The sequence below is a fragment of the Leptopilina heterotoma genome, unplaced genomic scaffold, assembly GCF_015476425.1.
Source record: "Leptopilina heterotoma isolate Lh14 unplaced genomic scaffold, ASM1547642v1 Lhet_128, whole genome shotgun sequence".
Classification (NCBI taxonomy): Eukaryota; Metazoa; Arthropoda; class Insecta; order Hymenoptera; family Figitidae; genus Leptopilina; species Leptopilina heterotoma.
Window position 1 is genome coordinate 463,896 of NW_025110846.1, and position 25,801 is coordinate 489,696.

At 22.0% G+C, this 25,801-nt stretch overlaps 2 protein-coding genes across 2 annotated transcripts; both read right to left on the reverse strand.

The window, feature by feature from the left end:
* Positions 1-4,877: 4,877 nt before the first annotated feature.
* Positions 4,878-8,410, reverse strand: LOC122512826 (larval cuticle protein A3A-like). The gene is made up of 2 exons (XM_043628906.1): positions 8,265-8,410; positions 4,878-5,626 (listed from the first exon to the last, which is right to left on the reverse strand). Exons 1-2 carry the CDS (start codon positions 8,373-8,375, stop codon positions 4,988-4,990), a joined length of 750 nt encoding a protein of 249 aa, XP_043484841.1. The 5' UTR covers positions 8,376-8,410; the 3' UTR covers positions 4,878-4,987.
* A 9,253-nt stretch (positions 8,411-17,663) lies between these two features.
* Positions 17,664-20,481, reverse strand: LOC122512829 (larval cuticle protein A3A-like). The gene is made up of 2 exons (XM_043628910.1): positions 20,338-20,481; positions 17,664-18,297 (listed from the first exon to the last, which is right to left on the reverse strand). Exons 1-2 carry the CDS (start codon positions 20,347-20,349, stop codon positions 17,740-17,742), a joined length of 570 nt encoding a protein of 189 aa, XP_043484845.1. The 5' UTR covers positions 20,350-20,481; the 3' UTR covers positions 17,664-17,739.
* Between the last annotated feature and the right edge of the window lie 5,320 nt (positions 20,482-25,801).

The following is a 25,801-nucleotide window of genomic DNA, read 5'->3' on the forward strand; positions in this document are numbered from 1 at the left end:
TTTGTTATGAAAATAAAGCGAAGTGTGTGTTGACACCTCGCATACAAAAATGACAGTCGATGCGATGCGTCGACACAGATGCTACTCGAGTACGTGTAATAAGTAAAAGTCCAATGTCAAGTGAATGCATAACATTTTTTTCTTCTTTTTTTTTCTTTTTTTGTTATTCTAGACGATTCACCGCGTCGTTATCCGTTACATAATCCGTTAGGCTTGTCTTGTTTACGAAAGAACAATGCGTAAATAAAACTCGTAATAAAACGACCTTCGGCTACGTGTCCTGCCTAATCAATTTAAATTCTACGATACTTGCACTTTTATATATGTACCGAGTTTTTTTTTATTCGTTGTACCAAAAAATACATTAGTATTTTTACTTTAAATTGTTTTGTACAAAAACCATTTTTATAACAGTTTATAACAATTTTATAAAATACATTAGTATTTTTATTACAAAATTTTTTGTACAAAAACAATTTTTATAACAATTTTATAAAATACGTTAGTATTTTTACTACAAATTTTTTTTGTACAAAAACAATTTTACAAAATAGTAAAAATACATTAGTATTTTAACTAAAAAATTTGTTGTACAAAAAAAATTTTACAATAGTAAAAATAATGATTTTTTATTTATTTACTACTATTTTAAATAGTAAAAATGAAGGAAATATCTATATATCTAAATAAATGAAAATTTTAGTTTAATCAATGAAAATAATTGCAGGGTTTTACAAGAAATTTATGACAGTAGGTAACAGCAAAAGAGTAAATTAGCAATAGAAAGAGCGGAATGTCTGACTATTGTCGAGTTATACTACTTAGAATGTATCTATAAACTTTACTAAACCAACGTATGTTCGTTTTTCGCTTTTATTCTTCTTTTTTCAATATATTTTTTTTCCTTTTTTCAATATAATAATAAAATCGTAAAAAAAACGTAAAGAACGTAGTTCAACATAAATTGTTAACATTATAATGATAATCTTCTAATCCTCATTATAATGTTAAATAGATACTCATAAAATTGTCATTCACTGAACGCTTACATTATAGAAACGTGTTTGGAAAAGAAATTCACCTCATTTGTCAACCCTTTTTTTAAATTTAATTATTTGTTATAATAATAATAATAATAATAATAATAATAATAATAACAATAATGGTGATGATAATAATAATAATAATTATTTTTCAACGAAATTTTTTTCTTTCAAAGAAATCTTCTTCTTTAAAAATAGAAAAATTATTTCTTTAATTCTATTTGAATTCAAATATATCATATTATTGTTATTATTATATTATTATTGTTGCTATTATTATTATTATTTAATAATAATAAAAATATTTTTTTCGAAAGTTTTTTAATCTTTTTAATTTGTTTATTATTTTGTAATTTATTACGTCTTTATTTTGAGGGAAAAATAAAGCAGATCATAAGTGAAGATTTGCAAACTGAACTCGTTAAATGCGCGTGAAATTTCTTCTTGATTGTTCAAGTTTTACTTTTTTCGAAAAGTAGATCAGAAAAAAAATTATTATAACTTGTCTTTATGCCAGTGACATAATACATTTTTGCAAATTATTGTCCTTCAAAGTTTCAAGAAATAAATGAACTATTACATTAAATTTATTTATTTCATTTTTATAAATTTTTAAAATAATGTATTTTTTAAATAATTTTATTTATAGGTATATTTATTATATTATTATTTATATATCTATTTTATTTATTAATTATTTTAAATTAAGTATTCACTATTTATTAACTATTAACTATTCTCTATTACTGTTTGCTTTTAAATATATTTATAAATATTTATAAATATTAATAATTTAATTTAATTTAATTTAAATTAAATTAATTTAACGGATTTTTCGTTTTTTTGAATCTACTCAATTATAATTAAATAAAAGATCTTAAAATATTGTTTTAAGATTAATTGTTTATTGCCAAACAATATTTTAAGATCTTTTCTTCAATTATAATTTATTTATTTATTATTTTATTCATTTATAAATAATTTTTATTCGAACACAGGATTTTGAATTTAAAACAAAAAATAATAAATAACTGTTTACTTATTTATAACTCCTGAGTATAAACAAATAGTTAATACTTAATTAATTAATTATTAATTCAATATTTTTGGATTATTAATTATTAGTTAAATAAATAATTTTTCTAATTTGTTGACTGGAGAAAAAAGGAGATTATTTGGAATGGTGGAAAAAATAACAAATTGTTTTCTTAAATTGAGAAACATTTATTTGTGACTTGTGGTCATGTTTTAGGAATACAATATATTGACGATGTTTTTTATTTAAAAATGCGTGCGTAATTAAAAAATAGACGTTTAATTAAAAAGTAAATATATCTATGACTATTTTTTTTTTTTTTTTGTAATGTATAAGATTTTAAAATTGTGAAGAAGAGGTAACCTCTTTGAACGACCCAGATTTCGAAGACGACATTGTTATGAAAGCGATACCTGTCTGACCTTCACCGTTAAACTTCTGTTCCGTGTGAATCATTACAATGAAAGTAAATGTATCGCGACTCATCTCTCTCTCTCTCTTTTTTTTTCTCTCTCCTCTCATTACAATCCGAGTTCCGCAGTCAACATTCGGGCAGGTCGATGTCTATTTTTAATTACAATTAATTTTTTTTTTGGGGAGGGAAATTATAAAAATAAAATTTATGCAAAATTGCGAAATTAAAAATTGCAAAAATGCAAAAATTCAAATTTACAAAATTGTAAAAATCCAAATTTACAAAATTGTAAAATTCCAAATTTACAAAATTGTAAAAATTCAAAATTACGAAATTAAAAATTACAAAAATGTAAAATTAGACGAAATTAAAAATTACAAAAGTACACAATTAGAAAATTAAAAATTAGAAAAATACAAAATTGCAAATTACATGTACAATTTTTAAAAAATATTACTGCTATAATTTATTTTTCTGATTATTTACAAAAATTAAACCGAATTTAGAAAAAATTCAGTCACTAATTCAAATTAGTAATTTACATTTTTACTAATTCAAATTTAGAGTTTATTTAAAATGAATTACTAGTAAGTAGAAAAATGGGTAAAAGACGATAAACATCGAATTTCCGGTTGAATTTCTACTTCAATGAAAAATTTCATGATTTTCAAGTATTTTAATGCAAAAATGATTATATGAATCACAAGTTTAAAATTCAATTCGTTAGCAAAGTGACCGTAAGAATTGATCAGTCTTATATGAAACGGCACAAATTCCTCGACTAACAAAAAAAAAAAAATATTTGAGCAGGACATCTTTGCAGGAAATAATTTTGCACCAAGGTTTTTTATGAATAAAAAATTAAAGCTTCTGAATATAATTTGCAAGTTGCAAAATAATTTCCTGCGGTAAAGAAGAAATTTGGAAAATAATTTCTAATATTTATTCCACTGAATATTAGAAATTATTTTCTCTTGATTATACAATATTCTGATAATAGTAATCTAATTCCCAGCATCCCTTAGACGAACAGTGGAAAAAAGTACTTTTTCGCTTCTAGCATTATTTTTCGAGCGCACATTCTGGAGAAAATATTTTTAATTTTTTCTAAAGAAAAAAATGGAATAAAAAAATTTTTTGCAATAAAAAAATTGTTCTTCGATAAAAAAAAATGTTCTTAAATTAAAAATTACTTTTCAAAAATAGAAAGAGTATTCTTGATTTACAAAGTACTTTCAAAAAATAGAAAAAGTATTTTTCAATTAAAAAATGTTTCCGAAAAATAAAAACACTGTTCTTCAATTTAAAAATACTCTCGAAAAATAGAAAAGCTGTTCTTCAATTCAAAAATACTTTTAAAAAGTAGAAAATGTATTTTTCAATTTAAAAATTCTTTAAAGAAATAAAAAAAGTATTTTTTAATTAAAAAATAATTTCCAAGAATGAAAACACTATTCTTGAATGACAAAGTACTTTTAAAAAATAGAAAAAGTATTTTTCAATTTAAAAATTCTTTCGAAATATAGAATAACTATTCTTGAATTGCAAAGTACTTTTAAAAAATAGAAAAAGTATTTCTTAATTTAAAAATACTTTCGAAAAATAGAAACACTGCTTTTTAATTAAAAAGTACTCTCGAAAAATAGAAAAACTGTTCTTCAATTCAAAAATACTTTTTAAAAGTAGAAAACGTATTTTTTAATTTAAAAATACTTTCAAAAAATAGAAACACTGCTTTTTAATTAAAAAATACTCTCGAAAAATAGAAAAACTGTTCTTCAATTCAAAAATACTTTTAAAATGTAGAAAACGTATTTTTCAATTAAAAAATTCTTTCGAAAAATAGAAAATGTATTTTTTAATTATAAAATATTTTCAAGAATGAGAAAAACATTTTTTAACTAAAAAATACTTTCGAAAATTAGAAAAACTATTCTTGAATTACAAAGTAATTTCAAAAAATTAGAAATGTATTCTCTATTTCAAAAATACTTTCGAGAAATAAAAAAATTATTATTGAATTACAATGTAATTTTAAAAAATTGTAAAAGTATTCTCGAATTTGAAAATACTTTCGAAAAATAGAAAAACGTATTTTCTATTCAAAAATACTTTCGAAAAATAGAAAAAGTATTCTCCAATTCAAAAATACTTTCAAGAAATAGGAATACTATTCTTCAATTAAAAAGTACTTTAAGAAAATAAAATAAACTTTCAATCAATACAAAAAAATATTCACAAATCTCGAAAAAAATTGAATTTCAAAATTTTTATAAAGCTATCAGTTACAAAAGTAAAAAAGTTATTTTGTAACAAAAGGGAAGTATAAAAAAATGATTTTGTACCAGAAGGAAAATATTGAAAATATTTCGTAAAAAATAAGTTTAAAAAAAATTGTTTTTTTACAAAAAGGAATTAAAAAAAAATTGTAACGAAAAGCAAATGTTAAAAAATACTTTGCTCGCGTGTTAAGAGAAGAAAATCAAAAAAAAATTAGTGAGCGTACGAAATATAAGGAGAAGTATAAGTTACGTGCGCAATGTATGAGAGTGGACCGGCGTATTTGCCTGCAGTCAAAACGGGAGCGTGCGCCGCTGGAATTTTAGCGACAGGTGGGCCATAGGTGAGCGCTGGCTCGTATTTAGCGATGGGCTGAGCGTAAGTGATGTGCGCAGTCGCGGGCGAGAGTTTGGCAATTGGTTGCGCGTACGAGACGTGCGCAGGCGCAGCGACAATTGGCTGCGCGTAACTGTAGTGCGCCTGTGGTGCGTAGGCGATTTTCGCTGGCGCCGCAGCGATAATTGGTGCGGCTATTTTAGCGATAGCGCCCTCCTTGCGGACCACTGCATTGAATCCATTGTGATCGTCAGCCGTGTAGTCGACTATTCTTCTGGTTCCGTCAGATTCCAAAAGAGAGTAACTTCCCTGTACCATATCTCCATTGCGAGTCTCGTGTTGACTTTTAAAATCGCCGGTGAGTGAGTCTTGAACGTCGTAGGCGAAACTGTATTGTGGATGGGGGTCAAAGTCAGCGTCAACGGGTTTTGCTATTAATGCGGGGGCCCCGTAGGCCAGGGGGGCTCCAATTGCTCCGGCATTTGCAGCTGCGACTAACGCTGCTAGGACGATGAACTGGAATTTTTGGAAATTTAAATTAGAATTCGGAAAAATAGAAAATTAATTCATTAATAAATAGAAATTATAATTGAATTTAGAAAATAAGGGGGCGGTCAGAAACTACATAGCTCCTTCTTGGAATTTTAACCCCCCTCCCCTTCTACATTAGCGTAAGTTTTTCCTCTTATTGTAGACAGTACTTTAACCACCCACATCTTCAAAATTAAATTAGAATTTAAAAAATAAGTAAAAACCAAATAAAAATTTAGAAATAAAATTAAAATTTAAAAAATAAGTAAAAATTAAATCACAATTTAGAAAATAAATAAAAATTAAATTTGAATTTAGAAATTAAATCAAAATTTTGGAAATAAGAAAAAATCAAAATTTAATAACTAAGTAAAAATTAAATTCAGAATTTAGAAAATAAGTAAAAATTAAATTAGAATTTAGAAATTAAATCAGAATTTTAGAAATAAGAAAAAATCAAAATTTAAAAACTAAGTAAAAATTAAATTCAGAATTTAGAAAATAAGTAAAAATTAAATTAGAATTTAGAAAATGAATAGAAATTAAATCAGATTTTGGAAATAAGTAAAAACCAAGTCAAAATTTGGAAACTAAGTAAAAATTAAATCACAATTTAGAAAATAAATAGAAATGAAATTTGAATTTAGAAATTAAATCAGAATTTTGGAAAAAAGTAAAAATAAAAATTTAAAAACTAAGTAAAAATTAAATCAGAATTTAGAAAATAAGTAAAAATTAAATTAGAATTTAAAAATAAATAGAAATTAAATCAGAATTTTGGAAAAAAGTAAAAACCAAATCAAAATTTAGAAAACTAAGTAAAAATTAAATCAGAATTTAGATATTAAGTAAAAACCAAATCAAAATTTAGAAATTAAATTAAAATTTAGAAAATAAGTAATAATTAAATTTGAATTTAGACATTTAATCAGAATTTTGGAAATAAGTAAAAATTAAATCAAAATTTAAAAATTAAATTAAAAATAAGTAATAATTAAATCAGAATTTTGGAAATAAGTAAAAACCGAATCAAAATTTAGAAACGAAGTAAAAATTAAATCAGAATTTAGAAAATAAGTAAAGATTAAATTAGAATTTAGAAAATAAATAGAAATTTAAATCAGAATTTTAAAAAAAAGTAAAAACCAATTCAAAATTTAGAAAACTAAGTAAAAATTAAATAAGAATTTAGAAATTAAGTAAAAACCAAATCAAAATTTAGAAAATAAGTAAAAATTAAATCAGAATTTAGAAAATAAATAGAAATTAAATTTGAATTAAAAAAACAATTTTCAAAATCATCAAAACAAAGTTTACATTTTGAATAAATATTTTTATTCTAAATAAAAACTAAACTAAAAAGAAAACTAAAAATTCTATTTAATTTTCAATTATATTCCTTTTATGTAAAGTAAAGCAAAAATTAAAACAATAAATAAAAATTGTAATTAATATTTAGAAAAAATCAAAATTACAATAAAATTTTAAAAATAAATAAAAATTACATTAGAGTTAAAAAAATTATTTTGAAAATTTATCAAAACAAAATTTAAAGTTTCAATTTTATATAAAACGGCCAATAAAAATTATATTCAAATTTAATTTCTTTTTTGTAAAATGTAGCAAATAATAATGAAAAAAACGTTATAAAATTATTAGAATTAATATGATAAATAAAAATTAAATTAGGAATTAAAAACATAAAATTTGTATTATTTTTTTAAAATTATTATTAATTAGGTATTTTACATTTCAAAATTCTTTTGCTGGTGAACTTTCAAAAATTAGTTGGTCAAGTAAAATTGTAACAAAGTAAAATGAATAGAATATGTAGATATAACAAAAATATAAATTAAAATAAATCTATTAATTTTGAACAAAAAAATAATTTTTTAAACTTTTTTATTAAAAAAAACAAAAAACTAATTTTTATCTAAATTTTTAAAAATATTTTATTAAATTAAAATAAAAATGCAAATTGATAAGAAAAAATAAAATTATTAAATTTGATAAAAATTCAAATAAAATAAAAAAATGAAATTTAAATAAAATGATTTGTTTTTAATCAAACAAAAGACTATTTTTTTAAATAAATGTTTAAAAAAATTTTATTACATTAAAATAAAAATGCAAATAAATAAGAAAAAATAGATTATTAAATTTAATAAAAATTCAAATAAAGTAGAATTATTAAATTAAATAAAAATTCATAAATAAAATAGAAAAATAAAATTGCTAAATGAAATAAAAATCCAAATAAAATAAAAAAAAATTATTCTTTTTTTTTGAACCTCAAAAAGTAAGAATCCAATCGAATTGTTTTTCTAACAATTCACATGCTTAATTATTTAATTATATTCAACACAAAAAAACAGTTATTATTTTTTATATTTCTTTTATTTATTATATTTTTATTTATTTTCTTTATTATTTTATTTTTTCTTTTATTTATTACTTTATTTATTATTCTTATTTAATTTATTATTTTTCTCAAATTTACTTTATTGATTCTTTTCTTTTATTTATTATTCTTTTACTTTTTCCAAATTAACTTTATTTATTCTTTTCCTTTTTTCCCATTTATTATTTAATTTACTATCGAAAATTTATTTTTTGCCCTTACTTGAAAAGCCATGGTACTTGTTGAGAGACTGGTGAATCGTGTGATACTGAGTACCAAATGGGGTGAAACGGTATTTATACGAAGCGAAGCCCAACGCATCACACGTCGCATCGCAAATGCATTGAATTGGTTTTCTTAAAATGTATAGTTTCATGATGTAATGCTCAGTGGGTTGTGGCAAAAATATTTCCCTTCCTTTGCCAAACTCTGGTCACTGATATGCGCCAAAACTTCTTTTCGCTGAGAGGCAAAAAAAAAATATAATTTCAACTTTCACTGCGTACGGAATATAATCCTTTGAGAGAGACCCTTGCATAAAATGCAAAAAAAAAAATCGAGAACCTCATCCAATGTCACTATTTGGACCATTTTTTCTTACATAATCTCATCGTTTCACCTTAGGGCATAAACGTATAATAAAATTCATTTTGTATATGTAGATATTTCAAAATTAGTCGACAATGCAAGTTCAGGAACATCCCATAAGGTCACCCGTTCATCGACTCTCGAGATCATTTGTATTCTATTTATATTGCTCTGGGAAAATTATAATTTCATTATTTTGTGTTTTAAATAAATTTTAAATTCAATTTAAAATAAAATTTATTAAATTAAAAAAAAATAATAAAAAATTGTAATTTATTTGTGATGCGGTCTTGAGAGAGGTAGCTAAGAAGCAACAGAATTATAAATTATATATTTATGTTAGATTTAAATTTTATGAATAATAAAAAAAAGAAAATAAAAATAGAAATAGAAATAAAAAAATAGGAAATTAAAATAGAAAAAAGGAAATGAAAATAAAAATATAAATAGAAAAAGAAAATAAATATAGAAAATGAAAATAAAAATAAAAATAGAAATAGAAAATGAAAATAAAAATAGAAAAAAACAATAAAAATAGAAATAGGAAATGCAAATAAAACTAAAAAAAAATGAAACTAAAAATAAAAAATGAAAATAGGAAAAGAAAATCAAAATAGAAAATGGAAATATAAGATGAAAAAGAAAATGAAACTAAAAATAGAAAAAGACAGTAAAAATAGAAATAAAAGTATACGTAGAAAATGAAAATAAAACTAAAAAAAGAAAATGAAAATAAAAATAGAAAATCAAAATCAAAATAGAAAATTGAAACAAAAATAGAAAATTAAAATATAAATAGAAAATGAAAATAAAAATAGAAAAGGAAAATGGAAAAAGAAAATCAAAATCATAATAGAAAATGGAAATAAAAATAGGAAATGAAAATATAAATAGAAAAAGAAAATGAAAATAAAAATAGAAAAAGACAATAAAAATAGAAATAGGAAATGCAAATAAAAGTAAAAAAAATGAAAATAAAAATATAAAATGAAAATAGGAAAAGAAAATCAAAATCAAAATAGGAAATGGAAATATAAAATAAAAATATAAATAGAAATATTAATTGAAAATAGAAATAGAAAATAAAAATAGAAAAAGAAAATGAAACTAACAATAGAAAAAGACATTAAAAATAGAAGTAGAAAATGTAAATAGAACTAAAAAAAGAAAATGAAAATAAGTAAAAGAAAATCAAAATCAAAATAGAAAATGGAAATAAAAATATAAAATGAAAATATAAATAGAAAATTAAAATAAAAATAGAAAAAGACAATAAAAATAGAACATGTAAATAAAACTAAAAAAAATGAAACTGAAAATATAAAATAAAAATAGGAAAAGAAAATATGAAAAGAAAATCAAAATAAAAAATGAAAATATTAATAGAAATATTAATTGAAAATAGAAATAGAAACTAAAAATAGAAACAGAAAATAACAAAAATAGAAAAAGAAAATGAAAATAAAAATAGAAGCAGAAAATAAAAAAAATAGAAAAAGAGAATTAAAATTAAAAGTAGAAATAGAGAATGAAAATCGAAATATAAAATAAAAGTAGAAATATAAAATTATAATAGAAATATAAAATAAAAATAAAAATTGATAATTAAAATAGAAATGCAAAAAAAATAGAAAGGAATAAAAATAAAAGTTTAAAATAAAAATAAAAATACAAATTGAAAGAAGAAATAAAAAATAAAAATATAAGTACAAATTGAAAAAAGAAATAAAAAATAAAAATTGAGATTGAAAATAGAAATAAAAACCAAAAAATAGAAAAATAAACCAAAAATAGAAACACAAAGTGAAAATAAATTTTCTATAAATTAAATTTAAATATATTCAACTTATAAAAAAAATTTACATTTACGATTTAAATATAATAATTATACAGATAGGTATAATATTATACAGATATAAAACATAGATACAATATTTAGACACAATATTATCTAACACTGAATGTAAATTTTTTTTTCACCCAAATAAATTAATTTTGACAGACTAACAAGCTAATAAATATTAATAACAATAATTATTTCTCTAATAAAATAAATGATCAAATTTAGATTTTATGCTTTACATATTATACTATAAAAAATTAAAAATTCTTGTTTTGAAAAATGTGTAATAATAAGGTGAAGCTATAATTCACATACATATAAAGTGATAGGTTATTAACTCACAATAAAGAAGCCTTGATCTTTTATAATCGGCACTTTAATTTTTTCAAATTCTTTTATATTCCGAGACTTAAAATTGATTACGCCCACAGGAATTACAATCTGTCAGGTTATTAATTTATTTCATTCATTTATCCTAAAATGAGCTTATAATTCATCGATATGCATTGTTTGATAGTGAGAAAGATCATTAAAGGGTGAAAAAAATTTCACACCTTGTTAAATTTCAATGTCATTGGAAATTGTATGGTGAATAATTAGTCTTGTAATTGGAATTCAAGTTGAGATAATAGCATATAATTAGGTTATTGTTATTATTATTAAATAAATTGATTTAATTTTTAATATTTTCTTATCCGGAGTGGATGATAGTTTTTTTTTTAAAGAATACGAACTTTTTTTGTAATTGAAATTATTTTCAAGTTTGTTTTTTTATTTTTTTTTTGTATTGCAAATACTTTTATATTTAAAATATTTTTTATTGAAAACACTTTTATATTTAAAATATTTTTTTATTAAAAACACTTTTATATTGAAAATACGTTTATATTTAAAATATTTTTAGATTGAAAATATTTTTGTGTAGAAAATACTTTTTTGTTAAAAATACTTTCATATTGAAAATGCTATAAATATTTTTAGATTCAAACTATTTTTATGTAGAAAATACTTTTTTGTTGAAAATACTTTGATATTTTCAATTCTTTAATATTGCAAATATTTTTAGTATGAAAATATTTTTAGATTGAAAATATTTTTAGATTGAAAATACTTTGAATTGAAAATATTTTTAGATTGAAAATATGTTTATATTGCAAATACTTTTTTGTTGAAAATACTTTGATATTGTCAATACTTTGAATTAAAAATATTTTTAGATTGAAAATATTTTGAGATTGAAAATACTTTTTTGTTGAAAATACTTTGATATTTTCAATACTTTAATATTGCAAATATTTTTAGTTTGAAAATATTTTTAGATTGAAAATACTTTGAATTGAAAATATTTTTAGATTGAAAATATGTTTATATTGCAAATACTTTTTTGTTGAAAATACTTTGATATTGTCAATACTTTGAATTAAAAAATTTTTAGATTGAAAATATTTTTATATTGAAAATACTTTTACATTGAAAATACTTTGATATTAAAAATACTTTAAATATTTTTTGATTGAAAATATTTTTGTGTAGAAAATACTTTTTTGTTAAAAATACTTTGATATTGTCAATACTTTGAATTAAAAATATTTTTAGATTGAAAATATTTTGAGATTGAAAATACTTTGAATTGAAAATATTTTTAGATTGAAATTACTTTTATGTTGAAAATACTTTGATATTAAAAATACTTTTTCGTTGAAAATACTTTGATATTGAAAATATTTGCACATTGAAAATATTTTTTCTCTTAAAATAAAGAACTATTTATAAATTCTCGGAATAAAGTAATACGATAATTGTTTTAAAATACAATTGATAGTGTGATTAAAAATAATCGCTCGTTGCATTTCGTGAAAAGTGAAATAATCGTTTAAGCCACACCCATTATTATCAACTCTTAAACCCAAAAATTGTTTCAGCTTTCGGTCGAAGACATGTGTTTTAAGTTACCACATATAATAACAGTCATTACAAAATGATGATATAAGTATAGATACAATGATACTCGTGTCTTTTCTCCAAAAAAAAATTGTATCATATTTACAAGGTGTTTTTGAAATTAATTATTGTTCCCTGGTAGTTGAAATTTTTTTCAACTTCTCGTTTTTAAATCTCTCTCCCTTTTGAATTTTTATTTATTTATTTAATTGAAAATTAACTTAAAATTAAAAAGAAAACTCAATTTTTTTTCTTTATATTATTAAAAGTAGAAAAATCTATTTTCTGCTGCACAAAATTTTTAATTTTTACAAATAATTTAAACAGTACAAATATTTAAACAATATTTATACTATTTATAATTAAACTATTTTTTATTTACTATTTATTTATTTATTTTTATTAAATAATTGTATAGGAAAAATAATAATTTGAAAATTTAATGAATTTTTTTATAATATTATATATAATTATAATAATTAATAATATGTTGATTTAATAAATCATTCATATAATCACCTTTGACGACATTCGAATTTCGAATATTGAGACACTTTTTTAAAATCGTGATCTATCATACATATATATATATATTTTTTTCTGTGACTTAATATAATGTCTTATATAAAACTTTCTTGATAAAATTGCAGGTAGATATTTTTTATATTTGCATGAGAGGCCAAACTGTGGGCCAGTGTGCCACGCCTTAATTACTATGCTCCAAAAATAAGTTCAAATTCACCTTCAACTTTGCTGCATGTATTTATAATTTTATATTTTTATATATTGTACCTTTACAACCTAATTAGCTCGTCTCGATTTTAATTATTATTATTTTTTCACCCCGCTCTCTTTTATATCGGCGAGTAATTAAAAATATTCAATATTATCCGCTTGTTTTCAATTATTACTTAATGTGATATATTAAAAGGTAATGTAATAGTGGAAATTTTTTTTTTAATTCTCTCACTGAAAAAAATTTCTACTGTATTCGCAAAAATTCAATTATATTCAAAATTTTTTATAAATTCTCGTCAAAATTTTAATTATAATTTTAAATAATAAAATTGTCTGTGAAATTCAATTATTTTAAAAATATTGAATAAAATTCAACGTAAACATTATTTAATTATTATCAGAAATAATAAAAATTTCACAGAAATTCAATTATTTACAAATTTTCTATAAATTTCTTTTGCAATAATTCAATTATTTTCATAAATAGTAAAACTCATTGCAGAATTTCAATTATTTTTAATACAATTTTTATCGAATTGATCGTAAAGTGAAATTATTCATAAAACTCATAAAATTTTTATTAAAATTCGTCAAATAAATTCAATTATTTAAAGATTTGGTGATAAAATAATTTTTGAGAATTTAATTTTAAAAAATATTTAATTATTCAATAAATTTATTTTTTAATTTTAAATAATTGAATTCTCGTAGAAATTCAACATAAAAACTGAATTAAAAATTAATTTTAATTAAAATTTTAAATGTAATTGATTATTATATTAAAAGCATTATAGTACCTATATTTAATTATTAATTATTCAATTATTAAAAATAATGGATTTATAGAAGAATTTTCGTTAAAAACACTAAAGAAATTGAATTTTGGAGAAATTACAAATATTTGCAGAAATTCAATTATTTTCAAAAAGGAAGAAAATTTTTCACAAAAATTCAATTATGTTTAAAAAAATTAGAAATTTTTTTAAATTCTCGTCAAAATTTCAATTATCTTTATAAATAATAAAATTTTTCTAAGAAATTCAATTATTTTAAAAAATTTTAATAGAATTTTTGGCAAAAGTTCAAATATTTTCCTCAATTCGATGATTTTCAATATTTACATTTTTTTTTAATTTTCCCAAAAAATTCAATTATTTAAAAAAATATTTAAGGAAATTCTACGCAAACATTTAATTATTTTTATAAATAATAAAAGTTTCACAGAAATTCAATTATTTACAAATTTTTTTATAAATTTCTTTTCAATATAATTTAATTATTTTCATAAATAATTACAATTTTTCCAGGGATTTAATTATTTTCATTAATAATAAAACTCGTTGCCGAATTTCAATTATTGTTAATTAATGAAAGTTTAAGAAATGTTTGCAGAAATTCAATTATTTTCAAAAAGGAAGAAAATTTTCATAGATAACAAAACTCGTCGCAGAATTTCAATTATTTTTTAATACAATTTGAATAAAATTCCTCGAAAAAAGTAATTATTTTTTTAAATTCGTCAAAAGAATTTCAATTATTTAAAAATTTGGTTGATAAAATTTTTTAAGAGAATTCAATTACCTATTATTCAATAAATTATTTAGTTTTGTATTTAAATAATTTAATTCTTGTAGAGGAATTTATCTAAGAAATTCAATTATTAAAAAAAAAATTAATATAATTCTTGACAAAAGTTCAATTATTTTCAAAAATATAAAAACAACCTTCAAAATTTTTACCTTATTTTCAAAAATTTTCCTCAATTCGATGATTTTCAATTTTTACTATTTTTTTTAAATTTTCCAAAAGAATTCAATTATTTAAAAAAATATTTAAGAAAATTCTACTCAAACATTTCATTATTTTTATAAATAATAAAAATTGCACAGGAAAATTTGTAAATAATTATTTACAATTTTTTTTATAAATTTCTTCTCAATAATTCAATTATTTTTAAAAATAATATTTTTTACAGGGATTTACAGGGAATTTAAATTATTTTTAATACAATTTGAATCGAATTCCTCAAAAATTTTATTTATTTTTTTATTTATTTAAAAAAAAATTTTTTTTTTTAATTTTGTTGATGAATTTTTTTTAGAGAATTCAATTACATATTCAATAACTTATTTAGTTTTTGTATTTAAATAATTGAATTATTGTAAAATTTTTTAATAATAATTGATTTAAAAATGAAATACAGGTAAAATTTTAGATAATAATTAAATATTAAAATCATTACATGAGCGTGAATTATTTTTAATAATACATTTAGGTATTTACTATTTGTAATAATACATTTATTTATTATTTTTAATAATAAATTTATTTATTATTTTCAATAATAAATTTATTTATTACTTTCAATAATATAAGTAAGTAAATGATTTTTATTAACAAATAAAACGTGTTGGAGTGTTTTCAAAATTACCCTTAAGTTTTTGTTGTGCCCTAAAAGATGACATATTGTTCTTCGGCAGCGCTGAAGATCGAAGGGCGCCTCTTGAAAAGCATCACCATAAGTTTCTAATATTTTAAAAATCCCTTCGCTAATTTGCACCAAGATCATCGAGGTCTTTCTTTTAACTAAAATACAGGGTCGTAAATGTCCTTCTAAAAATTATCTAATTACGAAAGAATTTAAAATTTTCGATTTTTTACCTCATCAGCAAAAAAAGGAGAGGGTCTTGTTTGTGATATTTTCTTTCGATATTCAGGAAGTGATGATGGTTTATGTTTAGATGCGCAAAAGCTCACTTATAATAGAAGAGCTGCAAAAGATGAACCCCCCCGATAAAAAGGGCATATGTGATACAAAAGAATTTTGCTCCCGGATGTGCTACAGACACCGTAAAGTGAGAATTTACGAGAGTTGCTTGCGTCAAGGTTAACAGTAAACACGAAACGGTAATGTGGGAAGTCAAATTCTAGGTTTTCGATATGTTTCAAAAAAAAAAAAAAAAAAAAAATTGTAACAAAGCCGTTGAAGAGTTCTTCTCTTCAACCTGTCGAATCCAAGGTTGCATTGGTTCCTGCTTTCTTTGTGATTAATAGCGTGTTGAGGAATTTTTTTTTCTTCTCTTTTGCATTATATAGTGGAAAAAATTTATTTATATTGAGATATAAATTTTGCAAGGAGGAAAAAGTGTTTCTTTTTTATTATAAAAAAAAAAGTGATTTTTCTGAGAAAAGTTTTGCGAGTGTGAATTATCTAGCCTTGAATTTCACTTTCTTTTTAAAATATGAGCATTAATAACGTCAAGGTCATTGCGGGACCACTGAACTTTAAACTGGTTTTATGTAATATCATTCTCGTGACTGTTGGTATAATTGATTTCTCAAAAATTGTTTCGCCCACTTATATGGCTTTATTTTTTTGAAAGTGGGATTTGTTTCTTTTCGAGTTTCTTTTCGAAAGGAGGGAATTTGGAAATGTTTCGTAGCAATATTGCTTTTTATTTAAATTACATTTTTTATTTTATTTATTTATTTTTTTAGAGGAAATGTTGTCAGAGTTACATGATCTACAAATTTTGAAGATTCAAATGAAACGAGACGCTTTTTAATTATTGAAAATTACATCCCACTCAGCACCGAAGGTTTCCTGAAAGTTAAAATTAAATTGAGTGCCACCTTCGGAATCATTAGTGGCAAATCTTATAAAACGTAAAGAATTTCTTTATATTTCTGCTATTTTTTAATACCTTATGCAAACGTCGACTACATATTTCATGGAAGTTGAAAATTTGTTAAAATTATTTTAAATTTTATAAAATTTAAACAATGTTCAGTCAACCTTTGCGTCAAACAATAAAAAACTGTAAACACTTAAAGAATTACTTCAAGTATCATGAATAAAAATTCTGAAGGTGTCAGTCACGTAAATTTCAAAATTTTGTTTTGAATTTCTTAAACTTTCATTAATTAAAAATAATTGAAATTCTGCGACGAGTTTTATTATTTATGAAAATAATTAAATCCCTGTAAAAAATGTTATTATTTTTAAGTAGTTGCAGGTCCACCCGAACGCTATCAAGCAATCAAAATTTTGGTAAAAAGATATATAAAATTTATTTCTTCCAAATTTAATAATTCTAATCATCTAAAAATCACCTGAGTTCTAGTAGGGACTGAGCCCTACTCAATCCTGTAGAATACAGAATTTTATTTCAATTTTTAAGTAGTAGCAGGTTCACCCGAACGCTATCAGACAATCAAAATTTGGTAAAAAGTCAAATAAAATTTATTTCTTGTAAATTTAAAAATTCTAATCATCTGAAAATTACCTGAGTTCTAGTAGGGACTGAGCCCTACTCAATTCTGAAGAATAAAAAATTTTATTTCAATTTTTAAGTAGTAGCAGGTCGAATCAATCGATTTTCATTAAAAAAATACGTAGCCTTTTCTGTTGTATTAGAGAGAAAATATTAGAATTTATATTATTAGTAGATAAATTTTTGTTTAAAAAAAAATGCTGGTAGGTAAATGATCAGTAAAATAAGAACACAGTGTTTTTTCAATGTTTTATAAAATCATTTAATGAGACTCGATAATTTGCAAATAAATAGAAAGAATTTTTGAGGTAAATCAGTGGATGTAGGCGTGGCTGGCGTAGGAGAGGGGGGAGACGAACTTCGTGTGCGCCAATGGAGCGCTGTAGGCGTAGTGCGCAGCTGGTGCACTGTAGGCGATGTGCGCAGGTGCGGCGATCGCTGGCGCATGCGCGTATTGAGCGTAGGCAACTGGAGCGGCAGCTGCGGCAACAACTGGAGCGGCTACGGCGGCTTTCACGGCAATTGCTGCGGGTTCTTTGCGAACAACGGCGTTGAATCCATTGATGGCGTCAGCGGTGTAGTCGACGGTGCGGCGTGTTCCGTCAGATTCAAGGAGCGAATAACTTCCGTGCACTAAATCTCCGTCACGGGTTTCGTGTTGGCTTTTTGAGTCTCCGGTGAGGGCGTCTTGCACGTCGTAGGAGTAACTGTATTGTGGATGAGGGTCAAAATCGGCGTCGATGGTTTTCGCTACCACTGCCTTTGCAATTGGGGCTGCATACGCTAGGGGTGCTGGTGCCGCAGCGTAACCCAAAGGTGCGCCGATGAATCCTGCGCTTGCGGTTGCCACGAGGGCGGCGAGAACTACAAACTAAAATTAAAACAATTTATTATTTTCCACTGTTTTTTTTTAATTTTATGTTAAAAGATATTTTTTAAACCAATCCACACAGTTCTGAAACTTTTCTAAAAGTTGAGATTAACTTGAGTGCTACCTTCGGAATATTTAGTTGCAGAGCTAATGAAAATTGAAGTAATTCTTTAAATTTTTACTGTTTTTCAATATTTGACGCAAAAGTTGACTGAACATTGCATGCAAGTTGAAGAAATTCAAAAACAAATTTAGGAAATTTGAAATTAACTTCACTGCCACCTTCGGAATCTTCAGTTGCAAAGCTCATGAATCTTAAAATAATTTTTTAAATTTCAATGTTTGACGCAAAAGTAGACTAAAAATTGCTTGAAATTAAAGAAATTTAGAATAAATTTAAAAAAATTTCAACTTTCTTGCAATATTTAATCGACGTTTGCTTGAAACATTAAAAAATACCAGAAATTAATGACACTTAAGCAAAGCAAATAAAAGTAAATAAATAATATCAAAATTTATTTTAAATTTCTTAAACTTCTCTGCATTTTTACAAATTTTTAGTCAGATTTTGCGTTAAATGTTGAAAAACACTTGACATCTAGAGAATTTTTTTTACGTTCATGAGCTTTGTTATTAAAGATTCCGAAGGTGGCAGTCAAGTTAATTTCAGATTTCACAAAACTTTCTAAACTGTGTTAAAAATATAATTTTCAAAAATATAGCTAAAAAGGGTTTCGTTTAAGATTTTTTTAATTTAAAAAAAATTTCAAGACTTTTTAATTCGTACAATTGTTTCACAATAGAAAAAAAGGAAAAACATATTTTTAAACAAATTATTACATATATTCAGAAAGAAAAAAGTTTTTTTTAAAATTTTTTTGTTAATTTTTATTAAATTTTTAACTTTGTTTAATTGTTAAATTATGCTAATGCTTCACCCAAAATTATAAAACTTAAAAAAACTACACAATTTATCGATATATTTGTTATCAATTTCGTGTTAATTTTATTATTTATTTTACTGTTTTTTGATTTTATTTTTTATTTTTATTCATTATTATTTTATTTATAAACTATTTTTATTTACAAAATTAATAAAAAATTTTTTATTAATTTCTTGTTAGTTATTAATTTTGTTTCTTTATTATTTTTTTTCATTTATCAGTTTGTTTTTTATTAGTTTCTTTATTTATTAATTTCTTTTTATTTATTAGTTTTCTATTTTTTTATTTCTGTTTATTTATTAATTTTTTTTTGTTTTGGTTTGTTAATTTCTTTTTATTCATAAATTATGTTTATTTATCAATATTTTATTTATTTTTGTTTTGATTAATTTTTTATTTATTACTTTTTGTTTTTTATTAATTTCTGTATTTATTACTTTGTTTATTTATCAATTTTTTTTTTGTTACTTTTTTTTATTTATTAATTTCTTTTGGTTTGGTTAATTTCTTGTTTATTAATTAATTTTTTATTTAATAATTATTTTTATTTACTAATTTCTTTTGTTTCTTTAAGGGAATTAGAACCATTATGACGTCACAATTTTAAAACAAATGCTTTCAACAAATTGTGACGTCTCAATGATTCAAAATCCCTTAATTTTATTTTTTAGGATTTTTTTTTGTTTTGTTAATTTTTGTTTATTAATTAATTTTTTTAAGTTATTTATTAATTTCTTTTGCTTTTTTAATTTTATTTTTAAAATTTTTGTTTGTTTTTTATTTTGTTAATTTTTGTTTATTAATTAATTTATTAAGTTATTTATTAATTTCTTTTGCTTTTTTAATTTTATTTTTTAAGTATTTTTTTGTTTTTTATTTTGTTAATTTTTATTTATTAATTAATTTATTAAGTTATTTATTAATTTCTTTTGCTTTTCTAATTTTATTTTTTAAGTATTTTTTTTTATTTTAGTTTGTTAATTTGTATTTATTAATTTTTTTTTTTTTTGAGTAAAATTGAAACTTTGCACTTTTGAAAAAAAAATTGAACTGTCCACTGTGTAAATGAGTGATGCACGAAATTTTTGGTACACACCTTGAAGGCCATTGTTGAGGTGGTGTAGTTGAATCAGCTTAGTAAGTGATGAGTATGGTTGATCAGGTATCCCTTATATACCTCTGACCATTGCCCACTAACACCCCCTCCACTTTGAAAATCTGCACTTTCAAAGTTAGGGCACAGAAATTGCTCTTGAACTTAGACGGATGCATTCCCCACTCTTTTCCATTTCATATATACAACTGAGCTTATTTCCATGAACAAAGTAATTCGATTAAATTCTCTATATATATATACACTTATATTTACCATATTGAATATTCACAAAGTCTTTGTTTGTGTCCAGTTTGCAAACTGATTTCGATCTAACTTTCTTGATCACCTTCAGGGGGGTGGTCATCATTCTTGGTTCTTTCAATTCTTCCACTATTGCGAACAATAAGTTCGATTTTTTTGCATCTTTGTATCACACTTTTGGAGTAATTAAGGAATTTTTATTTAATTTTTGCTTTTTCTTTATTTTATTTAATTTTCAAAAAAAAAAAAAAATTTTTATTAAATCGAACAAAAATTCCTTTGGTTGACTTTATGAATGAAAGGGCTTTTCCCGTTTATTATAGTAAATAAATAAATCATTAGAAAAAAATAATTGTAAAAAATAATTGTAAAAAAGTAATTGTAAAAAATAATTGTAAAGAAAGTAATTGTACAAAATAATTATAAATAAATAATTGTATGAAAACAATTAAAAAAGGTTCAGTTGTAAAATATCAAAATCAATTATATTAAGGGATTGAACTCACTTTCAAAAATGATCGTGAAAAATGAAATTTCGAAATTAAAAAATTAAATTAACTGACATTGAAAATTTTGACAGTGTTAGAGTAATAAAATTCACTATTATTAATTAGAGTAAAAAATTGATTGAAAAATGTCCACTTAGTGCTAATCTATTTCTGTAATGATAGTTAAATTTATAGTTAATTTTTATATGACAATAATTTTTGTATAATAAAAAAATAGTTATTTTTATACTTCCTATCATTTTTATTTTTGAAAATTTTTTAAATCAATTAATATTTTTAATGACCTTTTTTATTCAAAACTAGATGATATCAAATATAGACCTACTATAAAAAAAAGTTTCTACATATTTGCTTTCGACATTTTTTTTTTTCGTTTAGAAATAAAACCATAAAAGTGTATACTACTTTGTGAAATCAATTATCACTCACTAAAAAAAAATGGTAGAAAACCGTTTCGAATTTTTTATTTTAGTTCTTTAGATGATTTAGAATTTTTAAGTTAAAATTTTCAATTTAAAAAAAGAAGTCGAAAGAATAAGTAATTGAAGAGGATGAAATTCGATTGTCGAAGTAAAATTAACTCTCTGAGTTTCAATTCACGAATTTCTTTAAGGTATCAAAGTGACTATTGTCAATTAGTAGTATTACATTTTTTTTGTTTGAAGTTTTAATAAAGATTTTTTTTACTAGAAAAAATTATTATACGAAATGGTAAACAAATTTTTTTTAGTAAAAAAATACTTCAAAGTAGAATAGAAATATTTTTTTTTTTTGTAGAAAAATTACTACAAATTAATAGAGAAACATTCTGTTAGTATACTAAATTTCTATAGAAATAATTACTACAGACTACAGAATGGAAGAAACAAATTTTTCGTATCAAAAATTAATTGAAATTAATAGAAAATCTATTCTAGTAGAAAAAATTACTATGAATTATCAAAAAAAAAATTTTAGTATCAACAATTACCTACTACAAATTAGTAGAAAAATCATGTTATTAGAAAAAATTTCTACGAATTAGTAGCCAAACTTTTTTATTAACAAAATTACTACAAATTAGTAGAGAAAAATCCAGTTAGTAGAAATAATTACTACAAAGTCGAGTACAAAGTAGATGACAAACTTAATTAGCATAAAAAATTAGTAGGAATTAATAGAAAAATTATTATAGCAGTAACAATTGCTATTAATTAGTAGAAAATTTTTTTTTAGTATCAAAAGATTACTACGAATTAGTAGAAAAATTATTTTATTAGGAAAAATTACTACAAATTAAATTAGAAAATTTTCTTTTATTAGAAAATTTTTTTAGGAATTAGTAGAAAAATTTCTTTAGTTGATTAATTTACTACGAATTAGTAAGAAGAATTTTCAGTAGTAAAAATTAATACGAATTAGTGGAAAAAATTATTATATATTAGTAGAAAAAATACCACAAATTTGTTTTAAAAAATTCTATTAGTAGAAAAATTACTACAAATTAGTAGAAAAATTTCTTTAATTCAAATAACTACTACAAATTAGTATAAAAAAATTCTTTTACTAGAATAAATTATTGGTAATTAGTAGAAAAAAATTCTTTACTAGAAAAAATTTGTACGAATTAGTAGAAAAATTACTATAAATTAGTATAAAAAATTTCTTCAAGTAAAAAAATTACTACTAATTTGTAGAAAAATTTCTTTAGTTGAAATAATTACTACAAGTTAGTACAACAAGATTTTTCTTGTAGAAACAATTATTACTAATTAGTAGAAAAAAATTCTTTGGTAGAAAAACTTTCTACGAATTAGTAGAAAAACACTGAAAAAAAAGTTCTGGTTGGAATTACCAGAAAACCTGTTTTTAACTAGAATTTCGTGTTAAATATGCCCTAACTAGATTTTTTCTGGTTAGGTTAACCAGAATTCTAGTTAATTTAACCAGAATTCTGGTTGTTTTAACTAGAATATCGTGTTAAATATACCCTAACCAGAACTTTTTTTTCAGTGAATCTTTTAGTTGAAAAATTTACTACGAATTAGTAAAAAAAAATTTTAATTCTAATAAATACTACTACTTAGAGAAAAAGTTACTACGAATTAAATTAGAAAATTTTTTTTTAGTAGAAAAATTTTTAGGAATTAGTGGAAAAATTTCTTTATTTGATTAATTTACTACGAATTAGTAAAAAAATTTCAGTATTAAAAATTATTACTACTAAAATTATTACATATTAGTAGAAAAAATACTACAAATTTGTTTCAAAGAATTCTATTAGTAGAAAAATTACTACAAATTAATAGAAAAATTTCTTTATTTGAAATAATTACTACAAATTAGTATAAAGAAATTCTTTAGTAGAAAAAATTTCTACGAATTAGTAGAAAATTTCTTTAGTTGAGCAATTTACTAAAAATTAGTAACAAATTTTTTTAATTGTAAAAAAAACTACGAATTAGTAGAAAAATTACTATAAACTAGTAAAAAAAATTAGTACGAATTTGTAGAAAAATTTCTTTAGTTGAAATAATTACTACTAGGTAGAACAAAAAAATTTTTCTAGTAGAAGCAATTATTACTAATTAGTAGAAAAAAAATCTTTAGTAGAAAAAATTTCTACGAATTAGTAGAAAAATTTACTACGAATTGGAGAAAATTTTTTAATTGTAATAAATGCTACGAATTAGTAGAAAAATTATTTTAGTATAAAAAATGACTATGAATTAGTAGAAAAATTACTATAAATTTGTTCAAAAAAAATTCTTTTAGTAGAAAAATTACTATCAATTAGTATTAAAAAATTTTTTTATTAGAAAAAATTTCTAGGGAATAGTAGAAAAATAAATTAAATTAAATTAAATTAAATTTTGTAGTGAGAATTATTGCTAATTACTACAAAAATATTGTTTAGTTGAAAAAATTACTACAAATTAGTAGGAATTGTGACTAATTGAAATTAGTGGACAGCGTTTCTTTTAAAATTTGAATTATTAAAAATTGAGCCACCAACTTACAATAATAATAATATTTTTAGTAATTTTTTCTTTACTGAAACAGTAGTAGAAAAATAGTAAAAATTACTAAACAAAATATAGTAATATTTACTTAAAAAGAATTGAATATTCTTACTCAGACAAATTAGTAAAATTTCTTCAGTGAAATTAGTAATTTCACTATAATTCTGAATTAAAGTGAATTTACTAATTTGAAAAAAATTTTAAATTTAAATAATAAGTTAGAACTGAAAATTAGAAATTAAAAAACGCAACGAAATAAAAAATAATAGTGAATAAATACATATATATGTATGGAAAAACGAATCGAAATAAAAGTAAAAAAAAAAAATTCGTTCAATTTTGCCCACAGTGATTGCATCTTCAATGCAGCAAGTCATCCTTCGAGCCCTTTTACTTATAAACAAAAAACATTCGTTATCGCGCTTTGGCATTGCTTCTTTTTAGTTGAAAAACGATGGATTTCGAGTTACATCATCTAAGAGTTTATCGCATTATGAGATCACGAAAAAATAAGTGGAACACTTTCGTAAATTAGGTGGGTCTGAAGGTATGGGATTCGATCCGCGGTGCTCTTTCTCTTCTATACATTATATTATTCAATATCTCTGTCTACATTCATGCGTATATATCTACATGAGTCGCGACAAGACTCGAACCGTCAATCACCTGCTTTTTGATCGACTTTCCATAATCTTAATTTATTCACATATGATATTTTTTAAACACATGGTTCTTAAATTCTCTCCGCATATCAAGATTAAAGAAAACAAAAGACTCTCCTCTTCGAGATATTTATCATTCTCTTCCTTTTTGGCGATCGAAAATTGTTTTTTTTTAATTTAAAAAGAAATTTTAATTAAGACAATATTATAATTATTAATAAGTGGGATCAAAAAGTACAAATAAGAAAAACAACTTCGATTTTTTTATTAAAAAAAATAATTTAGACATCATATTAATTTAATTTTTATTTGAAATAATTTTTCCTTCCATTATAATATTTATAAAGGAATTTTTTTCGATTTTTAGAAGATGATGGAAAAAAGAAAAACAATTATCAATTTTTTCATCATCTTCCAAAAATCGAAAAAAATTTCTTTATAAATTTAATTTTTAATAAAATTGTCCATAAGAGAAATAATAAAAGAAAATTGTCTAATTAAATTAAAATAAATTAATTTTAATCAAAAAAAAAAAAAATTCTTCTTTTGAAAGAAATAAAAATTTGTTGAATTTTTAAGAAATTATATTGGAGGAAAATTTTTTTTCATGATTCAATGTGCATTTTCTCAGCTCTTGTATATTCGTCAGGTGTAATACATAATGACAAGATAAAGAAATAAATTATACATGAACTGAACAAAAAAAAGAAACAAAGTCAAATTAAAAAATTCTTAAGGAGATCGTTATTTTGTTAATTGGACTGTTTTTTCGCATGAAGAAAGAATTAAGTAAAGAAGAAAAAAAAACAAAAGTCCCGAATTGTTTCATATGGAATTTAACTTTCGCCTTGATCAAACGAAAGCAGTCACGGCTGTTTGCCAGTGTGTTACAAACTTTTTCGTTGGGTGTGGACTCACCTTCAAAAACGACCCTGATCAATCCTCCGGTTCCGGATTCGAAACATCGGGTTCTGGATATATATTTTTATTTTATTTTTATTTTCATATTTTTTTTTTCGATTTTTAATGC

Coding starts and splice junctions, on each gene's coding strand:
- LOC122512826 (XM_043628906.1), bottom strand. CDS start 8,375: ATGCGACGTGTGATGCGTTGGGCTTCGCTTCGTATAAATACCGTTTCA. Junction 5,627..8,264: donor CAAGTACCATGGCTTTTCAA/GTAAGGGCAAAA, acceptor CAAAAATTCCAG/TTCATCGTCCTAGCAGCGTT.